Here is a 23,606-nt window from a genome sequence, read left to right as displayed (position 1 = left end):
ACAAATGTCAGTCATCTTTCAGTATTATAGAAGTGTTAGCAAGCTACATGATCTGAATGAACAATTGGCAATGTGGTATCCTTGTGAAGTATGCATGAATTCCTGATTGTTTGACAAATTGGAAATACAGTACTTCAGCCGGTTCTATCCGGTTCGGGCAAACAGGTAGCGGCGGCTGCGGGAAGCTCTGTCCACCCACCCGGATGTCATCATGTCCAATTTTTGACCCTCTGGACATGCATGGACGGCTCTGTGCATGCGCGGAGGTGGCGCGTGTGAGCAATGTGCGCGCTCACATTTGCGAACTGATAGCGAAGGTAAGTGAATCCCACCCCTGATACAACCGATATATACTTGACAGGAGTTGTACAGTCGTGTTGACAATTTTATATATTTTGGCCAAAATATGGCCATAGTAAAAGGCCAGACTATGTAAATTAATGTTTTTAGTTCCTGATTTGAATAATCTGCAGCAAAGTGAAAAAAGCAAATACTGTTAAGTTTTTATCAACGCTCTTGAGGTATCCACAATCTTGCAAAACATTTTATTATAAGTTTTGGATGGCAGTTTCTGAAAACAAATTATATTTTCAAAGATGTGCGAAATAGTGCTGATGATTATCTTTAATTACTCTGCCATCCATTGGGACAAAGATTCTGCGAAGCATCATCTTCCCCAGGAAAATCTAAAGTTATCTTCCTACCTAACGATTTTCTCCTTCAGATGTAAGAGGAGACAAGAAATCAATTACTGTGGATGCTAAAGATTACAAAAAAGGCAGTTCATAGAAGAAAATGTAATAAAATCTTTGGAGGAATTACTGATCTTAAGGGAAGTTGTATAGACAAACACTTGGTTGCATTTTAATAAATTCAGTGTAATATAGGTAAGATTCCAAGACTAGAAGCTAATGGGAAAAGGAACTGAAGATATATGGGATGAAATGTCTGAGAATAAACAGAAACAGTTCCAACAAGGGAAAACAAATGGACATCCCCTTCTTCTTCTATAGAATAAATTCTTGATCCCTTATTGAGGCACTTCTAAGTCATATCAGATAAATCTATCAGCTTCAGTGGAGCATCTCTTACAAGCTTATCCAGATAGCCTTTGAAAGGTGCTTTCCTTCACTCTATAAGGCAACACAAAAGTAGAGCAAAATAGATATTGGGATAGATATCAATTGTTGGGACAGAGCAAATTACGCTGACACACAAAAGTATGTCAGCATAATTTGTTTTGTCCCAACAGTTGATATATAACCTGCCTCGTAAGAAGGCCAGCGAGTACAATAATGATATTTTTTAGTTTTAATGCCGAACAGCTAACAGTCATAATCAGTGGCTATGTTTTCATTCCATCCAAATGTTCCAAGTAAAATAAAAAACATCAAATAAATGTTCTTAACAGGGTTGGGCATTTAAAGGTGGGAAACAGGGTTTATAGGTAAAGGTAAAGGTTCCCCTCGCGCATATGTGCTAGTCGTTCCCGACTCTAAGGGGCGGTACTCATCTCCGTTTCAAAGCCAATGAGCCAGTGCTGTCCAAAGAAGTCTCTGATCATGTGGCCGGCATGACTAAACACCAAAGGCACAAGGAATGCTGTTACCTTCCCACCAAAGGTGGTCCCTATTTTTCTACTTGCATTTTTTACATGCTTTTGAACTGCTAGGTTGGCAGAAGTTGGGACAAGTAACGGGAGCTCACCCCGTTATGTGGCACTAGGGATTCGAACTGCTCAACTGCCAACCTTTCGATCAACAAGCTCAGCATCTTAGCCACTGAGCCACCATGTCCCCTTTTGGGGCTTATGAGCATCTACTATATCAAAATTACTAGTACTCCTGCAACTTTATCACCAGTTTCTGCCAAAGCTTAAAAATCATGTGCAGAAAAAAGCTTGTAACAAGATTAAACAAAAAAAACCACTTTAACATCCAATCAAATAAATTTCAAAGTGAGGGGGCATAAGCTGTGGGTTGAGGGATGGAAGAAAGGCAACATTATGAGGATATGTCCTAGAATCAACGCATCTTAACTCTAGATTCTTAATGTATTAGGTGGCCCAGATCACTCTGTTTAATAAATAATCTATATAAATAAAAATGTAAATGTCCATTTGTACATAACCGCACAACTCCAAAAGTTCTTTACCGATTGCTTTCAAATTTTGACACGTTGCATTCGAGTACGGGCGTGTTTTTATATACCTATATTATATACATGTCACACCTGTGACGGGTAAAAACATTGGAAAACATTGAAAGACATTGACAAACATTGAAAAACAGCACCATCTGCTGGACGTAAAACTAACATGGCAGCCTCCCAGCCCTGATTACGCTCAACAGATTTCTGTTCCTTATATTTAGACTCTCCATATTGCTTCCAAGAAACTGCGCATTTAGAAGGCAGAGATGCCCGAGGGCAATATCCTGCCACCAGGCTCGGCAGGTAGGCAGCCGTCTCCCCGCCAGGAAGCCCTCGCAGCCGGCGCTTCTAGGGCTGGGCGGGGCCCGCCCGAGCCTGGCTCTGACCTCCCCCTCCCCCGGCCACCCCGTGAACTAGCCTCGCCTGCCACTGCTGCCCATCCCCCTCGCCAGCCACTCTTGGGGCTCCCTCCAAAAAACACCTGGCAACGAGGCTGCCTGGGTCCGTCGAGCGGGAACCCTCCGTCCCTCGTCTGGCCCAAATCGCACCTGGCCCAGCGCTACCACGGGCCCCGAGGTCAGAAAGACCAGCCACTAACCGGCACTATGCGAATCCGGTCGGTGAGCAGATGGAGATGGAGGCAACTGTAGCCTCGGGGTTGCCTTTGACCAACGCCGCCTTTGATTCCCAGGTGGGCGCTCTGGCAGTTCACAGAGCCTACACGAAAATTTCAGCCTCTGGCAGAAAAGGGGCTCCGGGGGCAGAAACGGGCAGGAGGGAGGATGGCCGGCCCTCCTTCGTTTTGCCTGGAAGAGTGGGGGATTTAATCATTCCCCTGCCCTTGGCAGGCGGGGGAGAACTGCGCAGCAGGGGTCCAGTGGAGTGTGTGTGGCTCCTGGCTTTGCCGCTTTCTTCCTTCAGGCGGGAAGCCCCAAACCAGCCTCGAACCCCCGCCGCACCCCCTCCCTCCCTTCCCTTCCTTCCTATGCGTCTCCCTGTCGAGCCCCCAGAGAACATCTGTGTAGGGAGGACGGAGGGGGCCCCTGAGTTTCTGCTGTGATGCGGAGAGCTGCGAAGGCCTGGTCTGAAAAGGGGATGCAGAAGAGGCCGGGCTAGAGACAGAGATAAACAGAGAGAGAGAGACATAGAGAAATACAGAGAGACGGGGGGGGGGGGGGAGAGACACATATAGAGATACAGAGAGAGAGGGGGAGAAAGAGAGGAAGGATTTTGTGGTTCCCATTGTTTTTTACAACTGGTTCTCTGCCCTAATCACCAGCTGGGTAGGCGTGGCTCGGGGGCTGTCATGTGACTGATGAAAGTGAGTGACGTTGAGTTGGCCACGCCCACCAAATGTTCGTGGAGAGTTTGGAACTTCAGCCTCACTCTTTTAGCCCAGCGGAAGCACCAGACTGGGCCACAGCAACACGTGGCCGGGTACAGCTAGTAGATAAATAAATCTTCAAGCTGATTAAGAAGACATGGGAACAACTCTTTGGATGTTTTGACTTTACCTACACTAAGCAATTACATTGGAAGAAATAGTCAAGACAAATAAAACTTCTGAGTACAGAAGGAAGTTCTATTTAAATTGGGAAGAATTAAAATAAAGGCTATTATTGATTAATTAAACACAATTTTGAATTTGGATCCAAAATACATTTACATTTTTAATTATGGTTGGCTGGTACAGAAATAAGTACATGGAGAATTTGTTATGGAGAATTGGGTGTAGGCCAAAAAAAATTATTGTTACACCTACTATTACACAATTAAGGTTTTAATCTATTTAAAATGTGTTTCTTCATCTCAAAATATCAAAATGGTAGGCTTTACTAATTGAAATGACAACAATTCTTGTATGTTTAAAATTGCAAGTTCCATTACACTAGCTTCCATAAGAGCTCTTTAACTTTTAGAGAGGAGAAAATGGGTTTCCAGTTTAAAAAAAAAACCATCCCTTGATTCCGTTTTTAAAGCACAATCAGCACTTGTCTTCATTTAGAGGACTCTCCAATTTTTTTTTAACATTCTCTTATATAAGGGAAACTGCCATAAAAATAATTATAAATACCTGTATTAAAAACCCAGATCAAGAAAAAGTCACAATTTTTACCCCAATGAAGCTTCTATAGACAAAGCTTGCCTATCAATGCTTATTCTAAGCTTTGCTTTCTGCTTTGTCTGCACAACCCTACAGAAGAATGCTGGTGCCCAGGGTTGCAGTAGAGGATGGAGTAGCAGTCAATAGACTGGAGCCTTGGTGACATGGAAGGGCTGGAACTGAGGTCTCTTTGGTGTAGAAACCAAGGATTGGGCCTAAAGAAGAGCTTGGCGAGTCTGGAAGTTTGCAAGAACACTGGATTTCTGTAAGACAAGAAAAACTGAATTATCATTTTTAAAAAATAGCTTACTAGGTTGTCAGACACTTCTATCACAAATTGTAATGACACCAAAATTATAACCCTCATGCAATGATGTAATTGTACCCATCTCACTTTTATGGAGTTGTATGGTACATTAGCACAACATTTGCATGGCAATGCTGTTATATTCATTTCATCATTTCCCTCTTGCCTTCAATTGCAATTGATAGGTAAATCCTCAGAGAAATTGCTCAGCCACTTTCCTGAAAAGCCAACAACAAGGCCTCTGAGAAATACTTGAGATAAAGTAAAAGTTAGAACACTGAGCTAAAAACAGGGAAACCTGGGTTCGAATTACCGGTAACGTTAATGCAGTGGTGAAATCCAATTTTTTTTACTACTGGTTCTGTGGGTGTGGCTTGGTGAGCATGGCAGGGGAAGGATACTGCAAAATCCCCATTCCCTCCTCACTCCTGGGGGAAGAATATTGCAAAATCTCCATTCTCACCCCACTCTGAGGCCAGCCAGAGGTGGTATTTGCTGATTCTCCCAACTACTCAAAATTTCCACTACCGGTTGTCCAGAACCTGCTGGATTTCACCCCTGCCTTAATGTAATGAATATTGTTGTAAATCTTGATTATCATTCTACAAAGATATTTGTACCTGGACGACACACTGTTTAATTGAAGATGGAATTATTATATTAATTTTTTTTTTAAAAAAATCCAGTAACTAGAACCTAGAACTAGAACAGGGCCTGGTGGCTCAGCAGACTGATAGCATTGTGATTAACACCAGTTGTCTGCAATTACTGTAAGTTTGAATCTCACCAGACTCAAGGTCGACTCAGCCTTCCATCCTTTCTAAGGTAGGTAAATTGAGGACCCAGTTTGTGGGGGCAATAAGCTGACTTTGTGTAAATATACAAAAGGATGAAGGCTATTGCTTAACGCATTGTAAGCCGCCCTGAGTCTCCGGAGAAGGGTGGCATATAAATCAAATTAAAAAAAAAAAAAAACCATGTTTCTCAACTCCCAGAATTCTCCAAGCAGCATGTTGGGATCAAGGAATTCTGGGAGTTGGGAGCACACATCTTAAAAGGGACCAAGAGCTTGAAAAAACACAGAATTAAGAATGCGGTCCAACATATACTCCCAAATAAGCAAGAGGTGACAGATAGAGCAATACTGTCTAGTTCTGGCCAATTATATCCAGCTCTCCACTGAACTGCAGCTGTGAGGGAGACTTTTCTCCTTGGGTTCCAAGGCAATTCTCCTCCTTCAGGGTTATCAACCCCGCACCTTCTCCGTCCCTCTGTGGGGAGAAGGGAGGCCAGGATTCCGCCTTGGAGATGCTTGCCTTTTCCCTGCTTTCCAAAGCGGCCCGATGCGTCCAGGCTTTGCCAGAGCGCGCCTTTCCTTTCAGCGGCCAGGGAGGCATTTTCCCCGCTGCGCCTCAGGGACTCCCGCGAAGGCCCCGGGCGAGCAAGTCCCGACGGTTGCGCCCCGGAAGAGGCGTCCGAGGGACCTGCCCCTCGGCTCGGGCGGGCGCAAGTCAGCGGAAAGCTCCGGGCCGAGAGAGCGAGTGAGAGAGAGAGAAAGCGCAGCCTCCGAGAAGGCGAAGGCGAGGGGCGCGCAAAAGCGCAATGCCGGGCGCCTGAGCTAGCCAAGAGCGCGCAGTAGCGGGGAGACGTCAGGGCAGGCGCGCTCGGGAGCCGCTCCTTAACTCTCCGTTCCCGGGAAGGCCGCCATGGCCGCGGCCGCCTCCGCCTCGCTGGAAGACAGCCTGGAGGCCCGCCACCCAGCCTCCAAACGTAAGCGCCTTCCCGGACGGCCCTCTTCGGCGCGCCGCGGAGAGCTCTTCCGCAGCCGGCCTCTTGCGGAGCAGCCCGAGCCTCCACACCCCTCCTCTTTCCACCCAAGCCAGGAATGGGAGGCGTCTCTTTTTTTCCCCCTCCGCAGGAAACGCCGGCTAGGCCCCAGCAAAGGCCAACACCCACCCACCCCCAATTTCTCTTCAGCCTTTCTTTCCCCAGGTTCCTCTAACAACTGCGGGAACCCTGCCCGGCGGGCGCTTGCTTTTGTCTGTGTTGGGGCCAGTTCGCGCGTGGGAAACTGCTTCCATCTATTTTTATTTCCGTCTTTGATTTATTTTATTTATATCACGTATAAACATTCAGTTTCCATCAAACAGTCTGTGCTACAGTTGTTTTTGAGCGGTCAGCATAATCCACATGTTTGCTGTAGTATTCATCACGGTAATATTGATAATATAATAATATTGTAATGATAATAGTTTAACATTATCGTCTTTAACAACTCTCCACTTTAACATTTCCTCTTTTTATGGCTCCTCCTTTCTAACTTCTGTAGTAAGGATGTTAGTCTATCCGTTTCTGTGCATTCTAGTATTTTCTTAATTACATTCTCATTTGATGGAATCTCATCATTTTTCCATTGCTGTGCAAATACAATTCTGGCTTGCAGTTAATATATGTAAAACCAGATATATAGTCCTTCTATCATATTTTTTCTGGTAGGAAGCCCAACAAGAATGTCTCTGCTTCCATCTGGTGGCTACTTTTAGGCTGGTTGCATAAACCCTTCCTGGGCATCCTCCACTATCTCCACCAGGATACTCAGCTAAGGAGCTAGAAAACTTGGTGCTCTCAAAGCTGATGGAGCCACCAGCTTTCTTATCCATTGGTACAGACTCCAAAGGATAGTTAGAACTTCAGGAAAAACCATTGCAAACAGCCTGCCTACATAGAAGTCCTGTATATTGTGTGGGTCAGAAGGAGGGCTGAGAAAATATCTACAGACTCCTCACATCCAGGACATAATCTGTTTCAACCCCTCCCCTCAGGAAGCCATTATTTATTATTTATTTTTTTATTTATTTGTCAAACATGTACAAGATAGCAGGTATAAGTATAAACATGAACACAGGAAATGGATACAAATAAATGGGGACAGTAGGACAGGGATGGTAGGCACGCTGGTGCTCTCATGTACGCCCCTTACAGACCTCTTAGGAATGGGGTGAGGTCAACAGTAGACAGTCTAAGGTTAAAGTTATGAGGGTTTGGGGATGCAACAACAGTCAGGTAGTTCATTCCAGGCATTGACCATTCTGTTGCTGAAGTCGTGTTTTCTGCAATCAAGTTTGAAGTGATTTACCTTGAGTTTGTATCTATTGTGTGCTCGTGTATTATTGCGGTTGAAGCTGAAGTAGTTGTTGACAGGTAGGACGTTGTAGCAGATAATTTTGTGTACTATGCTTAGGTCAGACCGAAGGCAGCGTAGTTCTAAGTTGGCATTACAATACATGCCAAAACATCTAAACACGGACAGTTTTATCTTGTGCTATCACTCTGCTGAACACCTAATCCTCACAGTATTGTTTTATGTCTAAGCATATTTACCCATGTGGTATGGCTTAGTATTATTATTCCTTTTCATCTCTACTACCCGCTCTTATTTGTATTAGGATTATTATTCTGTTGCTTTTCAGCTGGTTCAGGGATGGGTAAGGAGTACTTCATCTAACATTCATAGCAATTTAGAATAGAATAGAATTCTTTATTGGCCAAGTGTGATTGGACACACAAGGAATTTGCCTTGGTGCATACGCTCTTAGTGTACATAAAAGATATATTCATCAAGAATCATAAGGTACAACACTTAATGATAGTCATAGGGAAACAGTCAATATAAATCTTAAGGATACCAGCAACAAGATTACAATCATACAGTCATAAGCGGGAGGAGATGGGTGATAGGAACGATGAGAAGATTAATAGTAATGCAGACTTAGTGAATAGTTTGACAGTGTTGAGGGAATTATTTGTTTAGCAGAGTGATGGCGTTCGGGAAAAAACTGTTCTTATGTCTAGTTGTTCTGGTGTGCAGTGCTCTGTAGCGTTGTTTTGAGGGTAGGAGTTGAAACAGTTTATGTCCAGGATGCGAGGGGTCTGTAAATATTTTCACAGCCCTCTTTTTGACTCATGCAGTGTACAGGTCCTCAACAGAAGGCAGGTTGGTAGCAATTGTTTTTTCTTTTAGTAAAGAAATTCAGTAAAGCAAGTAGCTCATGAGCTAAGATTCCAAGGATGTCTTCAAAGGTTTTTTTTTTTTTTCATTTTATGGAGATCTTTCTACAATATCTTTCTCCCTAACCCTAACCAGAGGAAATGGCAGGGAACAGCTGCATATGCGTTTAAATATTGGGGGGGGGGGTATTTTAGCGCATGTGCTCAAAAGCCCAATTGGGCTTCTTATCAGGGGATGTCTTATTTTAGGAGAAACGGTAATATACAATAAAACAATCAAATTGTTTAATTAACCATTAAACAGTTAACATTAAATATAAATAAGGTCCCAGGGGAATGCACCAAAATCTCGTACAAATACAATCACTTAACGGGGTCTCCATTATCATGAGATCCCCAAGCCTGCTGAAATAAACCATGTCTTAAAAGAGATTTTGAAAAGGACAAAAAGGTTGCAACTAACCTTGGGGGGAATGATCCCAAAAGGCAGGAGTTTCATCACATAAAATAGAAGGTCTTTAGCCAACATTGCCTCTCCTGCTGGACCTTTGAAAAAAATTGTCAATAAATTGAATCAGATTATGCTCCCAGTAAAAATGCCCCAGCTCGTGAGACAAGATGTTATGTTGATACAAGGCATGTTTGACCATAATTAGATGCAAATGGATAGAGGCTCGGAGTCATTACATTGCTTATCTCTTAAGTGAAGTTTATTTATTTAGTGTATGGCTCTTCAGGAAGTAAATTACGGTTTTTATATCTGTTTACCCCAATATTTATTCGTTAGATTGTTCTCAGCTTAGCCTTATATGGGCCTTTGTGATTTCATACTTCCAATTATTTCAGTGGTGAAATCCAAATTTTTTTACTACCAGTTCTGTGGGTGTGGCTTGGTGGGTTTGGTGTGGCTTGGTGGGCGTGGCAGGAGAAGGATACTGCAAAATCCCCATTCCCACCCCACTCCAGGGGAAGGATACTGCAAAATCCCCATTCCCTCCCCACTCCTGGGGGAAGGATACTGCAAAATCCCCATTCCCTCCCCACTCATGCGGGAAGGATATTCGGCAAAAATACCCCCGCATGAACAATTGGTTCACTTAACAATCACAAGCTTCACTTTACAACTGCTGAAAAAAAGGTCATAAATTGGATCAGCCATGTAAAACCCGCTTTACGACTGTCATGACTTATGATTGTAGTGGGCAGGCTCCATTATGGTTGTAATTTGAGTAAATAAATAAGGGAGCTGTTAATTTGCTGAATCAGGATTGCTGAAAGGATGAGACATTCTCCCCAATGATTGGGGGAAAGGGAAAGAGTTGTTGAGTGTAAGCATGCCTTATCCTCTACAGCAGACCCAAAAGTTCCATAATGGCCCAAACACTACTATCTCACAAAATGGCCCAAGGGTATTGAAGGGAATTAGGTAAAAGTAAAGGTTCCCCTCGCACATATGTGCTAGTCGTTCCGACTCTAAGGGGCAGGGCTCATTTCCGTTTCAGCTGTCTGAAGACGTCTCTGTGGTCATGTGGCTGGCATGACTAAACGCCAAAGACTGTTACCTTCCCACCAAAGGTGATCCCTATTTTTCTACTTGCATTTTTTACGTGCTGCTAGGTTGGCAGAAGCTGGGACAAGTAACGGGAGCTCACCCCATTATGCAGCACTAGGAATTCGAACCATTGAACTGCCGACCTTTTCGACTGACAAGGTCAGCGTCTTAGCCACTGAGCCACCGCATCCCTTTTTGGAGGGAATTAATAGAAGAGAATTCCATGAGATGATAAACTCAATTTTATAGCTCTAAGTAGAGACTGGATTAGAATCTCCTGCACTGAGCAGTAATTTCACCATGTTCTTCTTTTATTTATTATACCGCCTTTATTATTTTTATAAATAACTCAAGGCGGAGAACATTCTGCTTCCTGCTTCATCCTATTTTCCACATAATGTTTTGATTTATATTTCTGTTTTTTAATATTATAGAATTTACTTGAAATAATAGTAATGCAATTATGAGAAATGTTTTAAAAGGCTCTTAGGGGCTAAAAAAAACATTTCGTTCTGCAAGATTTTGCTTCATAGTGTTGTAGCTGTTTTTGTCAACTTGTTCTGGTAGTCTTCATTTGTGTTGGGGAAAAAAAGGCTTATAAATAAAAACATTGACAATGGGATGCTTCCTTCAAGAGCTTCGCTAGTGTCTTTTCTGCACCCAGTGAAATTTAGTCCTGCACATTTTCTAATTTTAGATCTACAATTTATTTTGTCTGTTGCGGCATCCTTACTCTCGTGCTCTGATTTTTGCCAGTAAAATGTTTTGTAGTATTTTAATCAGGGTGGATTTGATTTAAATCAAGTCAATTTAAATCACTAGGAAAAAGGCTTGATTTAAATCGACTCGATTTAAATCATAATTTTTAAAGAGCAGCTGTCATGTCTGTCCTGCAGCTCCTCCTCTGACCTGCTGTTGACTCACCGACAGTCCCACTTACTTTAATGGGATGGCTCGTGATACAGCAGTGACACAAGGTGTGGGACGTGGCGGGCAGCAGGTGAGTGGCTGCCCGTTAACAGGCGCTGGCATGATGGATCTGAAATGACAGGTGCTCTTTAATATTATATTTATAAACTGCTTAGAAAGTTTCACTTTCATTTTTACTGCTTACCCTTCCTCCTCACACTTACAGCTTGGGGGTACAGATGCATTTCTCTTCAAACATACAGTTTGTAGTGCTCATACATTTGCAAAACAATGGGATAAAGGAATATTCCTGAACTTTGTTTTATGATTTATCTCATGGTTACTGTGAAATTATGTTAATGCATCAATGCAGTGCATGTTCTCTCAGCTTGCAGAGCTTGGATTCAGTGAATGAGTTTACCAAAAATGTAAATATTGCAGAATATATAGCCTCGTGCTACATAACTAAGCTCCATTTCATGCTGAATAAACTAAATTATTGATGTATCTCAATACAAAACTATCTTTAGATTTTTACTTCAAAAGCATTTTATTAAAATAAATTTGATAATCAAAAAAATCCAGTTAAAATTTTTTAAAAATCCAATTTAAATTTTAAAAAATCCATTTTTCTATTTTTTTAAAAAAAAAACATCAATTTGTATCCACCCTGTTTTAATGTATTATTTTAACCTTAAGAACACTTTTAAGGGAGCAAATATGATAAATGAAATAAGATCTTTCTTTCAAGTATTGGTAACAGTAAGATAAAGGCTCTTACGTTACATATATGATTAAGAGTTCTTATTCTCTTGACTTTCTATTGCTGAAAACATTAAGATTGTTTGTACTGCTAAAGTATAAATCTTTTCTTTTATACTTCTGAATAGAGGAACCTGTTGTGGAAACCGCAGAAGAAGCCACAGAGCCAGCAGAAGCAGATATTAACGAACTTTGTACGGAAATGTTCAATAAAATGGCGATCTACCTAACAGGCGAACTGACTGGTAAATTAATATTAAATTTAAATTGAACATACAGCGTGATTCTTTGCAAATTTTCCTGAAGTCCTTAATAGGTATCAAAAAGTACTGAGAGAATTTACTTTTTTTTTTTTTAAAGGAAATTTCAAATGGAATCAGAACATGACTGATCAATTACGTGGTCAGCCAACCCACTTTTTCCCTCACGGCATCCCCAAAAAAGTGTAATGTCTGCTTATCCTCACTCACTTTTGGTAGGCTTCTAATTGTGGCCCAGTCTAGACAGGAAACTGCCCGTTTGTCAACTTAATTCTTTCCTCTCTTAAGAAAAACTTTCTTCTGGGTGTTTCTGATGAAAGTAAAAGCCGGAAACAACATTGATGATTTAAGATTCACATTCCATAATCAGCCTGTGAGAGATATTGACATATTATGAACATGATTGAAACTAAAACTGGGGTTACATTTTATAAAAGGGAAGTTTCACTTTGCTTGGTTTGGTTTTTGATTCAGTCAGATAGGAGAAATCAGCCACCATGATTTGAGTTTAGCATTTTGTGAAGTGCAACCATTTGTTGCTTATTCAATAAATAAAGACACCTAGAGTAGCCCCATCGTGAGATAGACTGCAAATGAATTTAACAAATAAATAACCGGAAATAAATAAATCAAGCTCTGGCGTAATGCATTGTGTGAACCCACCTCCTCCTCTTCTATTTTTTAGCAACTAGTGAAGATTACAAACTGCTGGAAAACATGAACAAATTAACTAGTTTGAAGTATCTGGAAATGAAAGACATTGCTATAAACATAAGTCGGAATTTGAAAGACTTAAATCAGAAATGTAAGTAGAAACAAAGTTTAATTGTGTGTTCATCCTTACTTGTGTTTTGGAGGTATGTTAAAATATATCCAAGAAAGAATTGAATATGAAAAATGTGCAAGAAACAAAAAGTACTTCTTTAGCCAGCCTTTCCCACATGGATGTGTTAAATCTACAATCAGGCAATCGATCGGTTTCTAAATACAACATGCCCAAAGAAAGCCTGAGGAAGGCTCCAGCAAACCCAACAGCATAAGTGGCAACACATAAAATAATGGAGAACGCTGATCTGTTTCTTAAGATCCAATGTTCATAGTGGTGTGTTTTACTCATAGGAAAAGAGGCATAGCTTTGCATGCACAAAGCTTTTTAAATCTCCAGTGCCAGTGGTGAAATTCAAAAAAAAATTCCCTACCAGTTCTGTGGGCGTGGCTTGGTGGGCGTGGCTTGGTGGGGAGTCATGTGAGTGGGTGGACATGGCCAACCTTTTTTTTTTTACTTTTTAAAACATTTTTTAACTAAAAAAAGTTTTTAAAAGTTCCGACAATCAGCTGTGCCCGTGATCGTTGGAACCTTTTTTTCCCCTTTTTTAAGCATTTTTTTACTTCCGTTTCGGGCAAATAGGTAGTAAAAAATTGCTTTAAAAAAGTAAAAAAAAAAAAAGTTCTGACGATCGCACGGCACAGCTGATTGTCACAGCTGATTGTTCGGAACCTTTTTTTTTTTTACTTTTTTAAACATTTTTTTACTACAGGTTCAGGCAAATAGGTAGTAAAAAATGCCTTACAAAGTAAAAAAAGTAAAAAAAAAAAGGTTCTGACGATCAGCTGGGCCGCATGATTGTTGGAACCTTTTTTTTTTACTTTTTTAAAGCATTTTTTTACTACCAATTCAGGCGAACCAGTAGCATTTTTTACTACCGGTTTGGGCGAACCAGCCCGAACTGGTAGCATTTCACCCGTCCAGTGCCCAGGATAAAATGGCATGCCACAGTGAGATCCAGCAAACCATTGTCCATTAAGACTGGGCAGTGGTTTGATCCAGTAGAACAAGCGTGTCAAACTTGATTTCATTGCGGGCCGCATCAAGTTGTGTTTGACCTCAGGGGTGTGTCCAGGGTGGGCATGGCTGGCTTGCCGTCACTCATCAAGGCTCCGTTTTTGGCCGAATTGGCCTCCTGTAGCCCTCTGCCAGTGAAGACGGAGCTCTGTTTTTGCTGGCAGAGGCACTGCGGGTCGGTTCGTCATTGTTTCCAGGGCAGCCCCGTGGGCCAGATCTAAGCACCCCGCAGGCCGGATCCGGTCCGCGGGCCTTGAGTTTGACATCCCTGCAGTAGAAGGCATCTTGTCAAGTAGCAGGGTTTTTTTTTTAATCCTCAGTAACTTCTTACTTTTTTCTCTCCTTTCCATTTTCCCCAAGATGCTGCACTTCAGCCATACCTGGAACAAATCAATCAAATTGAAGAGCAAGTTGCAGCTTTGGAACAGGCTGCCTACAAGCTGGATGCCTATTCCAAGAAACTCGGTAGCTATTCCAAGAAACTCTTAATTATTACTACTAGAACAGTGGTGTTGAAAGTTTTGATTTTATCCTTTTCCCAAGCAAAGCTTGACATCCAGGGATGTCAAACTCGATTTCACTGAGGGCCACATCAGGGTTGTGTTTGACTTTGGGGGTGTGGGCATGGCCAGGGTGGGTGTGGCCAGCTTGAGATCACTCACAAAGGCCTCCTGCAGCCCTCTGCCAGCAAAAACGGAGCTCAGGAAGGTCGCACATCAGTGGTGGGATTCAGCCGGTTCTCTCCGGATCATGTGAACCGGTAGTGGCTCCGCCTACCCACCCGGATGTAATGTGCGAGTACTGTGCATGCGCAGGCAGCCATGCAGATGCGCAGAGGTGGCATGTGGAAGTGAAACTCATGTGCGCATGCACTCACATTTGCGAACCAGTAGGGAAGGTAAGTGAATCCCACCTCTTCTGCACATGACCTGCCCGGGCTCCGTTTTCTCTGGCAGAGGGCTGCAGGAGGCTGTTGTGGCCGAAAATGGAGCCTGGGTGGGCCACATGCAGCCTCCCCAACTTCCATTTTCATTGGTAGAGGGCTGGAGGCCATCATGGCAGAAAACGGAGCCCAGGTGGGCCATGCATGGTCCTCCCAAACTCTTTCCGCTGGCAGAGACACCGCAGGCCGGTTCTTCACTGTTTCCAAGGCGGGCCCGCGGCCCAGATCTCAGCACCCCGAAGACCCAGCCCCCTTGAGTTTGACACCCCTGCTGTAATTAAACAGTGTATTTATAGGGCAAAACTTTTTGAACTTCTAATGAGATAACTTAAAGAATGTGCCCAAAATCCAGGGCCCAAGATGCCCAGGGAAGTAAAATTTGGCAATTTTTAATGAAATATTTTAACATTAACCATAAGGCATTTATGGTAATACAAAGTGTCATACATAATTTTCTGTGATGACGTTTGACTGTGTTACATAGTTCAGAATAGGCTATTTTCAAGGCAGATACATCTCTGAATATATCTCTGGATTTTTAAGACCTTTTCAAGTACATTAAAAGCTCTACCGTTATTGAAGCATTGAGGAATCTGGGTAAGGAAATATCTCTGATATTTCTAGTATATCTATTTAATACTAGTAAGTTTTATCTTACGATGCCAACATCCACACCTCTCATACCGCAGAGAATGAGAATTGGCGATGCCTGACCTAAGAAAAACATTGGACATCTGATTCAGCATTCCATAAACTTATCCATGGAGAATAATTGAATTTTAGTGTATGTTTTTTACTTCTGTTATGGATTACTACAGAGATCAAAAGACTGTCCTCTGTTTGAAAACTAGTTCTCACTTATTCATTTATGGCCAAAAGCATTGCATATTTCACTAAGCTACGGTTTATTAATGGTTTATTGATCTATGATTTTTTTTGGCTCAATTCACACAAATTGCTGAGACTTAACAATGGGATTTGATACAAAGCTGCACGCCTATCTTTTTTGACTTGGATGGTGACCATGCCATCTGGTAACTTGTGTCCACTACTGATTTGAAGTATTGGAAGACAAAGGAACATGAATTTGGGCAAACTCCAGGAGGTAGCGGAGGACAAGGTAGCAAAGGACAGCAGAGTCAGACATGACTTAAGGAGTGAACAAGAAGAAACATAATGCTTTTTATTCTTATTAGTCTCCCCTGAAATAAATTCAAAGCAAAAATCAATATACAACAATAGCTGAGAAACTGTTGTGGCCTGCCAGTGGCCAGCAGAGCTGGCAGCAGATTCAGACAGTAAGGAGGTTGGGGAGGAACATGGGCCAGTCCTGGAGTCTGGGGAAGGCTCAGACAATGGCTCTGAGTTGGAGGCAGAGAGGGGGGCAAAGCCATCTGGTAGTTCTTTGCTGCCTCCGGAGTGACATCAGCGAGGCAAAAGAACAGCATGACCCTGTTCCCAGTGTGCGCATGCGCAGAGCTGCCAGGAGACGGGAACAATTAAGGAAACAGGGTTGAGTTGGGAGTAAGGCTTGGAGATGATTGGCCCCTCCCATAAGACATAAAAGAGAAGCAAAGGGGACGTAAGTTTTTGCAGGAAGCAGTTAGTTCATCTGTCCGATTCAAGATTTGAAAATACTGTTTGTGACTCTATGGCAAGTTTGGCCTTGCCCTGCGTCTGGAAATTAGCTCATTGGCAGCGTTCCACGTGAGATAGGTGGGTGTTGATAACCTTCCTCTGAAAGACTGTTTATCAAGCCTTGCGGACTATAAATGAAAGTAATTTATAGCCGTATGAATTAAAGAGGTTTGCCAGGACTAAATTTGTGCTGTTTAATCTCTAAGGAAGCCTAGGTCAGAACAGAAACATAGCTTTGTACCGAGTATCTGGCACAACAGACTAAAATCCCCAAGTTGCATTTTCATAATTATTATTAGGATAATACATTGTGATACTGTTTTGATCTCATACCAAACCCTTTTTTCCTTAAAAGGAGGGTATAAATGAAGAGTTTGGGCAAAGGCCAATTAAAGCAAAATCTGGACAATTGCTAACATCCTATTATATAGATAAGGTTTTTATCATGATTTGATCCAATCAGTACACAATTTGCTTTTCTCCTCTGTATTACTATATTTAAATTATTTTCATACATGCATTTTCTAGTATTTCAAGTTCCCAATTAATCAGTTCAGCTCTTATATACCGTGTTTCCCCAAAAATAAGACCCTGTCTTATATTTTTTTGAACCCTGAAATAAGTGCTTGGCCTTATTTTCGGGGAGGGCTTATTATTTTGGGGCGCGTGGAGCAAGATGGGGCTCCTCTTGCCGTCTTACCTGATTTCCAGCTCTGTCTCCCTAACCCTCACCAGAGGAAATGGCGGGGACCGGCTGCGCATGGTTTAATATTTTCAGGGAGGGCTTATTTTCAGGGAAACACGGTATTTGTATGTTTGTATTGTCATCTCTCACAGTTTCTCTTCCCTTCTCAATTATTAGTTATAATGACAGGATATAGTTGTGGTTCCACTCTTAACCAAAGGCATTCAGATAGTTGCAGCTGCTAGTTTAGATTATTTTTTACACCTGCCTTCCATGGACACTTCTATTTTTAACATAACACAGAAAAGTAACTGTCCATGTTTATGCCTAGGAGAAAGTAAGTTTTCGGCATATTCCAAAACTCAGAAGTTAAGTTGCAGAAGGAGGTTTAAACAGACAACAAATAGTACATTAAGCACAGGGCAGCTGATCCTCTCACTCTCTCCCTCTGTCTCAAGAAATTTAATTTTACAGCAGAGAATAAGGAAATTTTAGATAACCAAGGAAATCTTGGACGCATTCCTTCAAATGGCTCAGGACCTGGGTACTTGCGGGACCGCCTACTACCACCAATAGCCTCCCACCGGCCGGTACGCTCTCATAGAGAGGGGCTCCTCCGGGTGCCGTCGGCCAAACAATGTCGACTGGCGGCCCCCAGTGGGAGAGCCTTCTCTGTGGGGGCACCTACTATCTGGAACGAGCTCCCCCCGGAGATACGGAGGATCCCGGATCTGCGCACCTTCCGCCACGCTCTAAAGACCTTTTTATTTCACCAGGAGGGCCTGGCCTAACTTTCTCCCTCTTTTTAAACAATTTTAATATTTTAATATTTTTAATCCTCAAAGTTTAAATTTGTTTTAAATTGATTGGGGTTTTAATCTGTCTGGGCCAAACTATTTAATTCGATTTTATTTCTGCTTTTTAAATTTTGTATGTATGTATTTTATTGTTGGCTGTTCACCGCCCTGAGTCCTTCAGGAGTAGGGCGGTATACAAATCAAATAAAAGTAAAGTAAAAGTAAAGTAAAAGTAGTATTGGCAGGCCTTGAATTATGATCGTTACAGCCCAGAAGTAAGAGACCTAAGTAATGTTGGACCTCAAGTAGGTCACATGATCATGCCTGGTTTTACTTTTTTGTGATCTTTAAGCAAATTCCATGGTCATTAAGCAAATCCATTGTCCGTAATGGGTGGTTTTTGCCAGAAACCAATGTTTCCGGCAAAAAAAAGCCCTAAATCACAAGCCATTGTCACTGCAGGATACTGCAAATAGCCATAAATGCAGGACAGCTGCCAAGCACCCAAAATGTAATCATGTGATGCGGTGGGGAGGGGCATTAGAACTTTGAATTTGGGTCACAAGTGGCCCTGGGAAAGTCTGTCATAACTTTGAATAGTTGCTAAGCAACCTGTCATAAGTCAAGGACTTCATGTACTAACTCTTTTAAGAAATGATATAAAATTTAAGAATAAGTTTATAATTTGACATAAGTTGCTTTGCATGTACACTGAGAACTTCTATACTGGAGACAAATTCCTTGTGTGTCTAATCATACTTGGCAGAATAAAGTTTATATATTCTGTTCTGTTGATTAAACGAAGAAATTACATTGAATGTACTTGCCATCAAGTATTTGTTGTCCTTTCTTCTTAAACATGACTGACTATGCTACTAGATTTACAGCCAAAATGCAAATGAAATGTTTATATTAAGACTATTTTTTTTTTGTCCTTTACAGAAGCAAAGTACAAAAAATTGGAAAAGCGATGAAAGAAGGGCCTTAATCTGCTTCTAGAATACATGACTTTTTTCCAGGAAGCTAAATCCAAGATTTCTGCTATTGAACTTCTGAAACAGAATTTATGCCTCAGCAATGCATTTGGACTAAAATAATCTAAGAACATTCAAAAGCAGGAGCGGCTACACAAATCTATGAATTAACTACTCTTGTCATTGTAGAATCTATTCCCTTTTTACTTTCTTGATATTCATTTACTGAGAACATAGAAGTCAGTCTTAACTGCTTCAATTCTACCAGTGTTGTTTTCATAAGTTTATGTAATGAAGCAAGAAATTGGTCACCTGCATTCTATAAATCTTTTCACTTGTAAATAAAAATTTGTTGACTCCTGCTTACCACTAAAATACCATGGCTTTGCTAAAAACGTATGTCCTGGCCTTGTTTTATATTTTCAGGTTTGATGAATAAATCCAGGAAAGAGGTCCAACTTCATTCAGAAAGAATTTGAATCACATGAGGCTTTAAACATTAGCCCTAATTTAGCATGAGTTTATAGAAGAACTCTGATATGGTATCAGCACTTACCTGCATGGGTTGAAGACAAATGTAAAAATTCCATATAATTATAAACAGTTTATTGATTTCCATGGGACAGATGAATTGTTAGAATGTCAGCGGCTATTTAAAAAAAACTCAGAAATATAAAGATACACCCCCCCCCAAAATGAAAGTGGTTGAAAATGAAAACAAGCACTGTCTTAATGTACACGAGATAGTCATATCATTTCCACTATTACAATTTTAGCTTATTTAGCAGTTCAAACTTTCAACAAAGTGAATGTTGCTGGTTCCTATGAACATGGAAGAAATGTTAAATGCTTGTATGGTTCAATAGCTAATATTGGCATGCTAATGTTGAGCTTACAACTTCCAATATTTTCGGTAATAATGTTTTTCCTGTGAAGTAATCAGTCTTGTTGTCCACTCTAGTTTCAAAGGAAGTATCTTTGCAACAGTTATAATGCATGGGAAGGACTACAATAATTTGTAAACAGCCTCATGCCAAATATATTCAGCACCAGGGCCTGTTCTAAGAGAGAGGCAGAAGTCGTTTCAGGAGGGAAGAGAACAAAAAAATGGCAACCAGGCTTCTTGCCACACTTGCATAAACTAGAAAAGAGCAAGTCTAGGAATTATTTTCAGGATAGTGCCAAAATTTCATGGCCCCCATTAAAATTCTCAATGTAATTAATGGGTGTCATAATTCCAAGTGATGATTACAATATGCGCCTCCCCACTTACAATACTGGTAGGCAGTTTTTGCCCTGGTGTAAAGCGGGCTGGGACGGGCATTGGATTCAGAGGTTAATCTGAATTAAAGCGCAAAGAACACCTGATTGCTATGCAGATAGCCCCAGGAATGCAGGAAGGATGGATCAGGGCTGCCTTAATACAGGGACCTGATGGGCACTTACCCGTGGGCCCCATGAGCATAGGAGCCCCATACTAATCTGTGTATGTTAACCCTTCAATCCACCTTGTATCATATAAATAGAGCAACATATTTATTACATTTTACTCCATTTTTTACATTAATACTAACATGCCAATAAAATATGTTTCATTTTATTGACCATTTACATTTTTATTCCTGTGAGTTGTTGTTAGGGGCCCAGGTACACTGCTATGCCCGGGACCTATAATACTGTTAAAATGGTCCTGGGATGGATGCCTCCAGCCAGAAGGCTGCTATTCTCCGAAGATCAGGAGTGGAGTCTTTAAGGCATGGAGAATTCCTTCTTTTCAGCAAGAACCGGATTATTACAATTTATATTGGGTTTTTTTTGTTTCCTAGTACCGTTTCCCCCAAAATAAGACATCCCCTGATAATAAACCCAATCAGGCTTTTGAGCGCATGGTAATAAGGCCAAGTGCTTATTTCAGGGTTCGAAAAAAATATAAGACAGGGTCTTATTTTCAGGGAAACACAGTATGATTTGATTGCTTATTAGTAACCTATGACTAAGTGTTGTATCTTAGATTCTTGACAAATACATTTTGTTTTTCTTTTTATGTACACAGAGTATATGCACCAAAGACAAATTCCTTGTCTGTCCAATCACACACTTGGCCAATAGAACAGAACAGAATAGAATTCTTTTATTGGCCAAGTGTGATTGGACAGACAAGGAATTTCTTTGGTGGATAAGCTCTCGGTGTACATAAAAATAAAAATAAAATATATTCGTCAAGAATCATAAGATACAACACTTAGTGATAGTCATAGGATGCTAATAAGCAATCAAATCATACTAGGAAATAAAAATATAAATCATAAAGATACAAGCAACATGGTTATAGTCATATAAGTGGGAAGAGATAAGTACTAGGAAGGATGAGAAGAATAGTAATAGTTTTAGTAAATAATTATACATTATTTACCTTTATATTTTATATTAAATATATTATATTTTATATTAAGCATATACACCTAAGACAAATTCCTTGTGTGTCCAATCACACTTGGCCAATAAAGAATTCTATTCTAATTTATAATTTGACAGTGTTGCGGGAATTAGTTGTTTAGCAGAGTGATGGCATTCGGGTGGGGAGAAACTCTCCTTGTGTATAGTAGTTAGAGCGCGAAGAAAGGAGAAGGCCGATAGCCGCAAGAAGGACGGATGCCTCCGGGCGGAAGGCCGCTGTTCTCCTAAGATGAGGAGCGGGAGCCCTTAAAAAGCCTGGAGAATTCCTTCTTTTCATGCAACAACCGGATCCCCTGCTGAGCTCCTCCGCGCCAATCGGACGCCCGGTTCTCAGCCTTCCCTCCCTTCCCCCGCAACCGAAGCAGGAGGCGGCCTTGTTGGGGAGACCCGACGGCGACGGGCTTGGCGAAGCCCCCACTTCCATCACTTTTCCAAACTCCCCCCCCCCCGCCCTGCAGTCCTGATCCGCCTTCCAGGCTCCTGGGGGCGGCTGAGGAGGCGGAGGCAGCTTTTTCGCGCGAGGCGAGGCGAGGGCGCCATCTCGCAAGAGCGAAAAGCGCGCGAGTTTCCTTCGGGGCGGAACTGGGCGGTCGCTCCTCGTGCGCCGCCGGCTCTGAGTAAGGCAGTCGGGAGCCGCGGAAGGTGGAAAGGCGCGTGGGCAGCCATGCCGACCGAGAGCAGCACCAGCCCCAGCGCAGGTAACGAGGGAGCTGCTTTCGCCCCCCACCACCACCTTTTTTTTTTTTTTTTTTTTGCTTTGCGCGCCTTGCGGGCGAGCGAGCGAGGAAAGCCTCCGCCGGTCCTTTGCCTACCTTTGTTGTTTTTTCTTCCTTGCAGAGTCTCCGATGGCCGAGCCAGCCGGAGCGGAGGATGCAGCAGCGCCGGTGATCACCACGGCCATGCAGCAGGAGGAGGAGCGCTTGGAAGCGGAGGGCAGGGAGAAGGAGCGGCAGAGGATGGAGAAGGTGCGCGCGCCCCGAGCAGGAGGCCCCGCCGTGGCCACCCCACTCACCCCGGGTGCTAAAGGCGGGCTCGGCTGGGCTACGCGGGGAGATGGGGTCAGTGGGAGGAGGGAGGCTTTGAAAGCAAGCCTCCCGGGAGTTTCAGGGTCGGCCGGCCCGGAGAGACGGCGGTCCCAGCTCCCACTCCAATGCCGTGGGGGGGACCATCAGGGAATTGGTTTCGCCCTCGGAAGCGCGCCTTCTACTTAGAGGAACTTTTCCTAACATGAAATCGGAATTTAGCTTTTTAACTTGCCCCCCTAGAACGAGGAGGGAGCAAGTCTTGAGTTTCCTCATCATGAAGTTGTTTCCAGATTCCCCTTCACAGTAGCGGCCAAAATTGTGGAAACCTTTTGGGAAAAGTGTGTTTTTGAGGTTGGATGGCTAATAACCCCACTTTTTTTTTTTTTTTTTTTTTGGAGTTTCAAGATAATTTTATTCCACTTGCTGGAATGGCCTGGGAATAGCCCAGACCTGAACCCAATTGAAAAACTATGGAGCCGACTAAAGAAACTTTTTAGTCAAGCCACCCAGTTAATAGAAGCAATCACTCAATCTTGGTTTCAGGTTAGAACAGTTGCAGAACTCAAAGACTTGGTTCACTCCATGGGAAGACGTCCTAAGGCCGTAATTCATGCTAAAGGTTACCCAACTAAGTATTAACTGACATAGTGATAATTTTTGTATATCTCGTTTCTTTCTACCTGTTTCACTTTTCTTCTTTATACTGTAACTGCTCTTCTAATAGCAAATCCTTCCTAAAAGTTATTACATTACATTCTTGATTAAATTATCTTTCCATTGATATATAATTTTATGGTACTACTCCCCCAAATAGTGTTATTAGCTAGTTTTAGAAAATACACTTTTCCCAAAAGGTTTCCACAATTTTGGCCACTACTGTACATTGTTTTTCCTCAAGGATAGACAAGTAGGTTTCCTCCTTAAACTCTGGGCAGGCTGCAACACGCAGTGGGATCTGGGCATCCTGTAAAAGCACTTTGTTTTTATGGTTTTTTTTAACTACAATTTTTATCCAGACTTTCATTTTTGGTCCAGGTTTTTTTGTACATGATACAGAGAGCCACTAAAAAAAAAAGGTTTATTTGTAAAATTCTTGTAAAAAGTATGCAAATTAAATTAAAGCTCTTTTTTAACTACAACTGTTTGCAAGCCTAGACTTTTCTTTCCTTGATGAAACCTGACATTAATTTT

The 23,606-nt window shown here is 42.0% G+C and overlaps 2 protein-coding genes and 2 long non-coding RNA genes across 7 annotated transcripts in view; 2 read left to right on the top strand and 2 right to left on the bottom strand.

Moving 5' to 3' along the window:
* Positions 1-3,089, bottom strand: part of LOC148113181 (uncharacterized) — a 30,437-nt gene extending 27,348 nt beyond the window's left edge. Inside the window, exon 1 of the long non-coding RNA XR_015728375.1 lies at positions 2,750-3,089. This is a non-coding gene — a long non-coding RNA (uncharacterized LOC148113181). The remainder of the gene's footprint in view (positions 1-2,749) is intronic.
* A 706-nt stretch (positions 3,090-3,795) lies between these two features.
* Positions 3,796-22,310, bottom strand: LOC117676325 (uncharacterized). 2 transcript variants are annotated; one of them, XR_004594398.3, is made up of 4 exons: positions 22,203-22,310; positions 12,264-12,424; positions 9,034-9,116; positions 3,796-4,518 (listed from the first exon to the last, which is right to left on the bottom strand). It is a non-coding gene; the product is annotated as an uncharacterized LOC117676325 (long non-coding RNA). The 2 variants fall into 2 exon arrangements; XR_004594399.3 differs by having other exon boundaries at positions 12,264-12,363; positions 22,203-22,296.
* On the top strand, positions 5,942-19,328 carry BLOC1S2 (biogenesis of lysosomal organelles complex 1 subunit 2). 3 transcript variants are annotated; one of them, XM_034435708.3, is made up of 5 exons: positions 5,942-6,332; positions 11,922-12,038; positions 12,739-12,858; positions 14,257-14,361; positions 18,902-19,328. In XM_034435708.3, the coding sequence occupies exons 1-5, from the start codon at positions 6,269-6,271 to the stop codon at positions 18,931-18,933; spliced, it is 438 nt and encodes a 145-aa protein (XP_034291599.1). In that variant the 5' UTR covers positions 5,942-6,268; the 3' UTR covers positions 18,934-19,328. The 3 variants fall into 3 exon arrangements, with proteins under 3 accessions (XP_034291599.1, XP_034291600.1, XP_087727972.1); XM_034435709.3 differs by lacking the exon at positions 5,942-6,332 and adding an exon at positions 6,654-6,776; XM_087871846.1 differs by lacking the exon at positions 5,942-6,332 and adding an exon at positions 10,188-10,281.
* HELLS (helicase, lymphoid specific) overlaps positions 21,504-23,606 on the top strand; it is a 46,657-nt gene continuing 44,554 nt past the window's right edge. The window contains exons 1-2 of the mRNA XM_034435706.3: positions 21,504-22,088; positions 22,228-22,355. Of these exons, the coding sequence (XP_034291597.2) occupies positions 22,055-22,088; positions 22,228-22,355 (162 nt within the window). The 5' untranslated portion in view covers positions 21,504-22,054. The remainder of the gene's footprint in view (positions 22,089-22,227; positions 22,356-23,606) is intronic.

This window comes from Pantherophis guttatus, chromosome 6 (assembly GCF_059756535.1).
Source record: "Pantherophis guttatus breed Tessera chromosome 6, ASM5975653v1, whole genome shotgun sequence".
Classification (NCBI taxonomy): domain Eukaryota; kingdom Metazoa; phylum Chordata; class Lepidosauria; order Squamata; family Colubridae; genus Pantherophis; species Pantherophis guttatus.
Note: the sequence above shows the minus strand (reverse complement) of the source record. Positions and strands in the feature narration are given on the sequence as shown.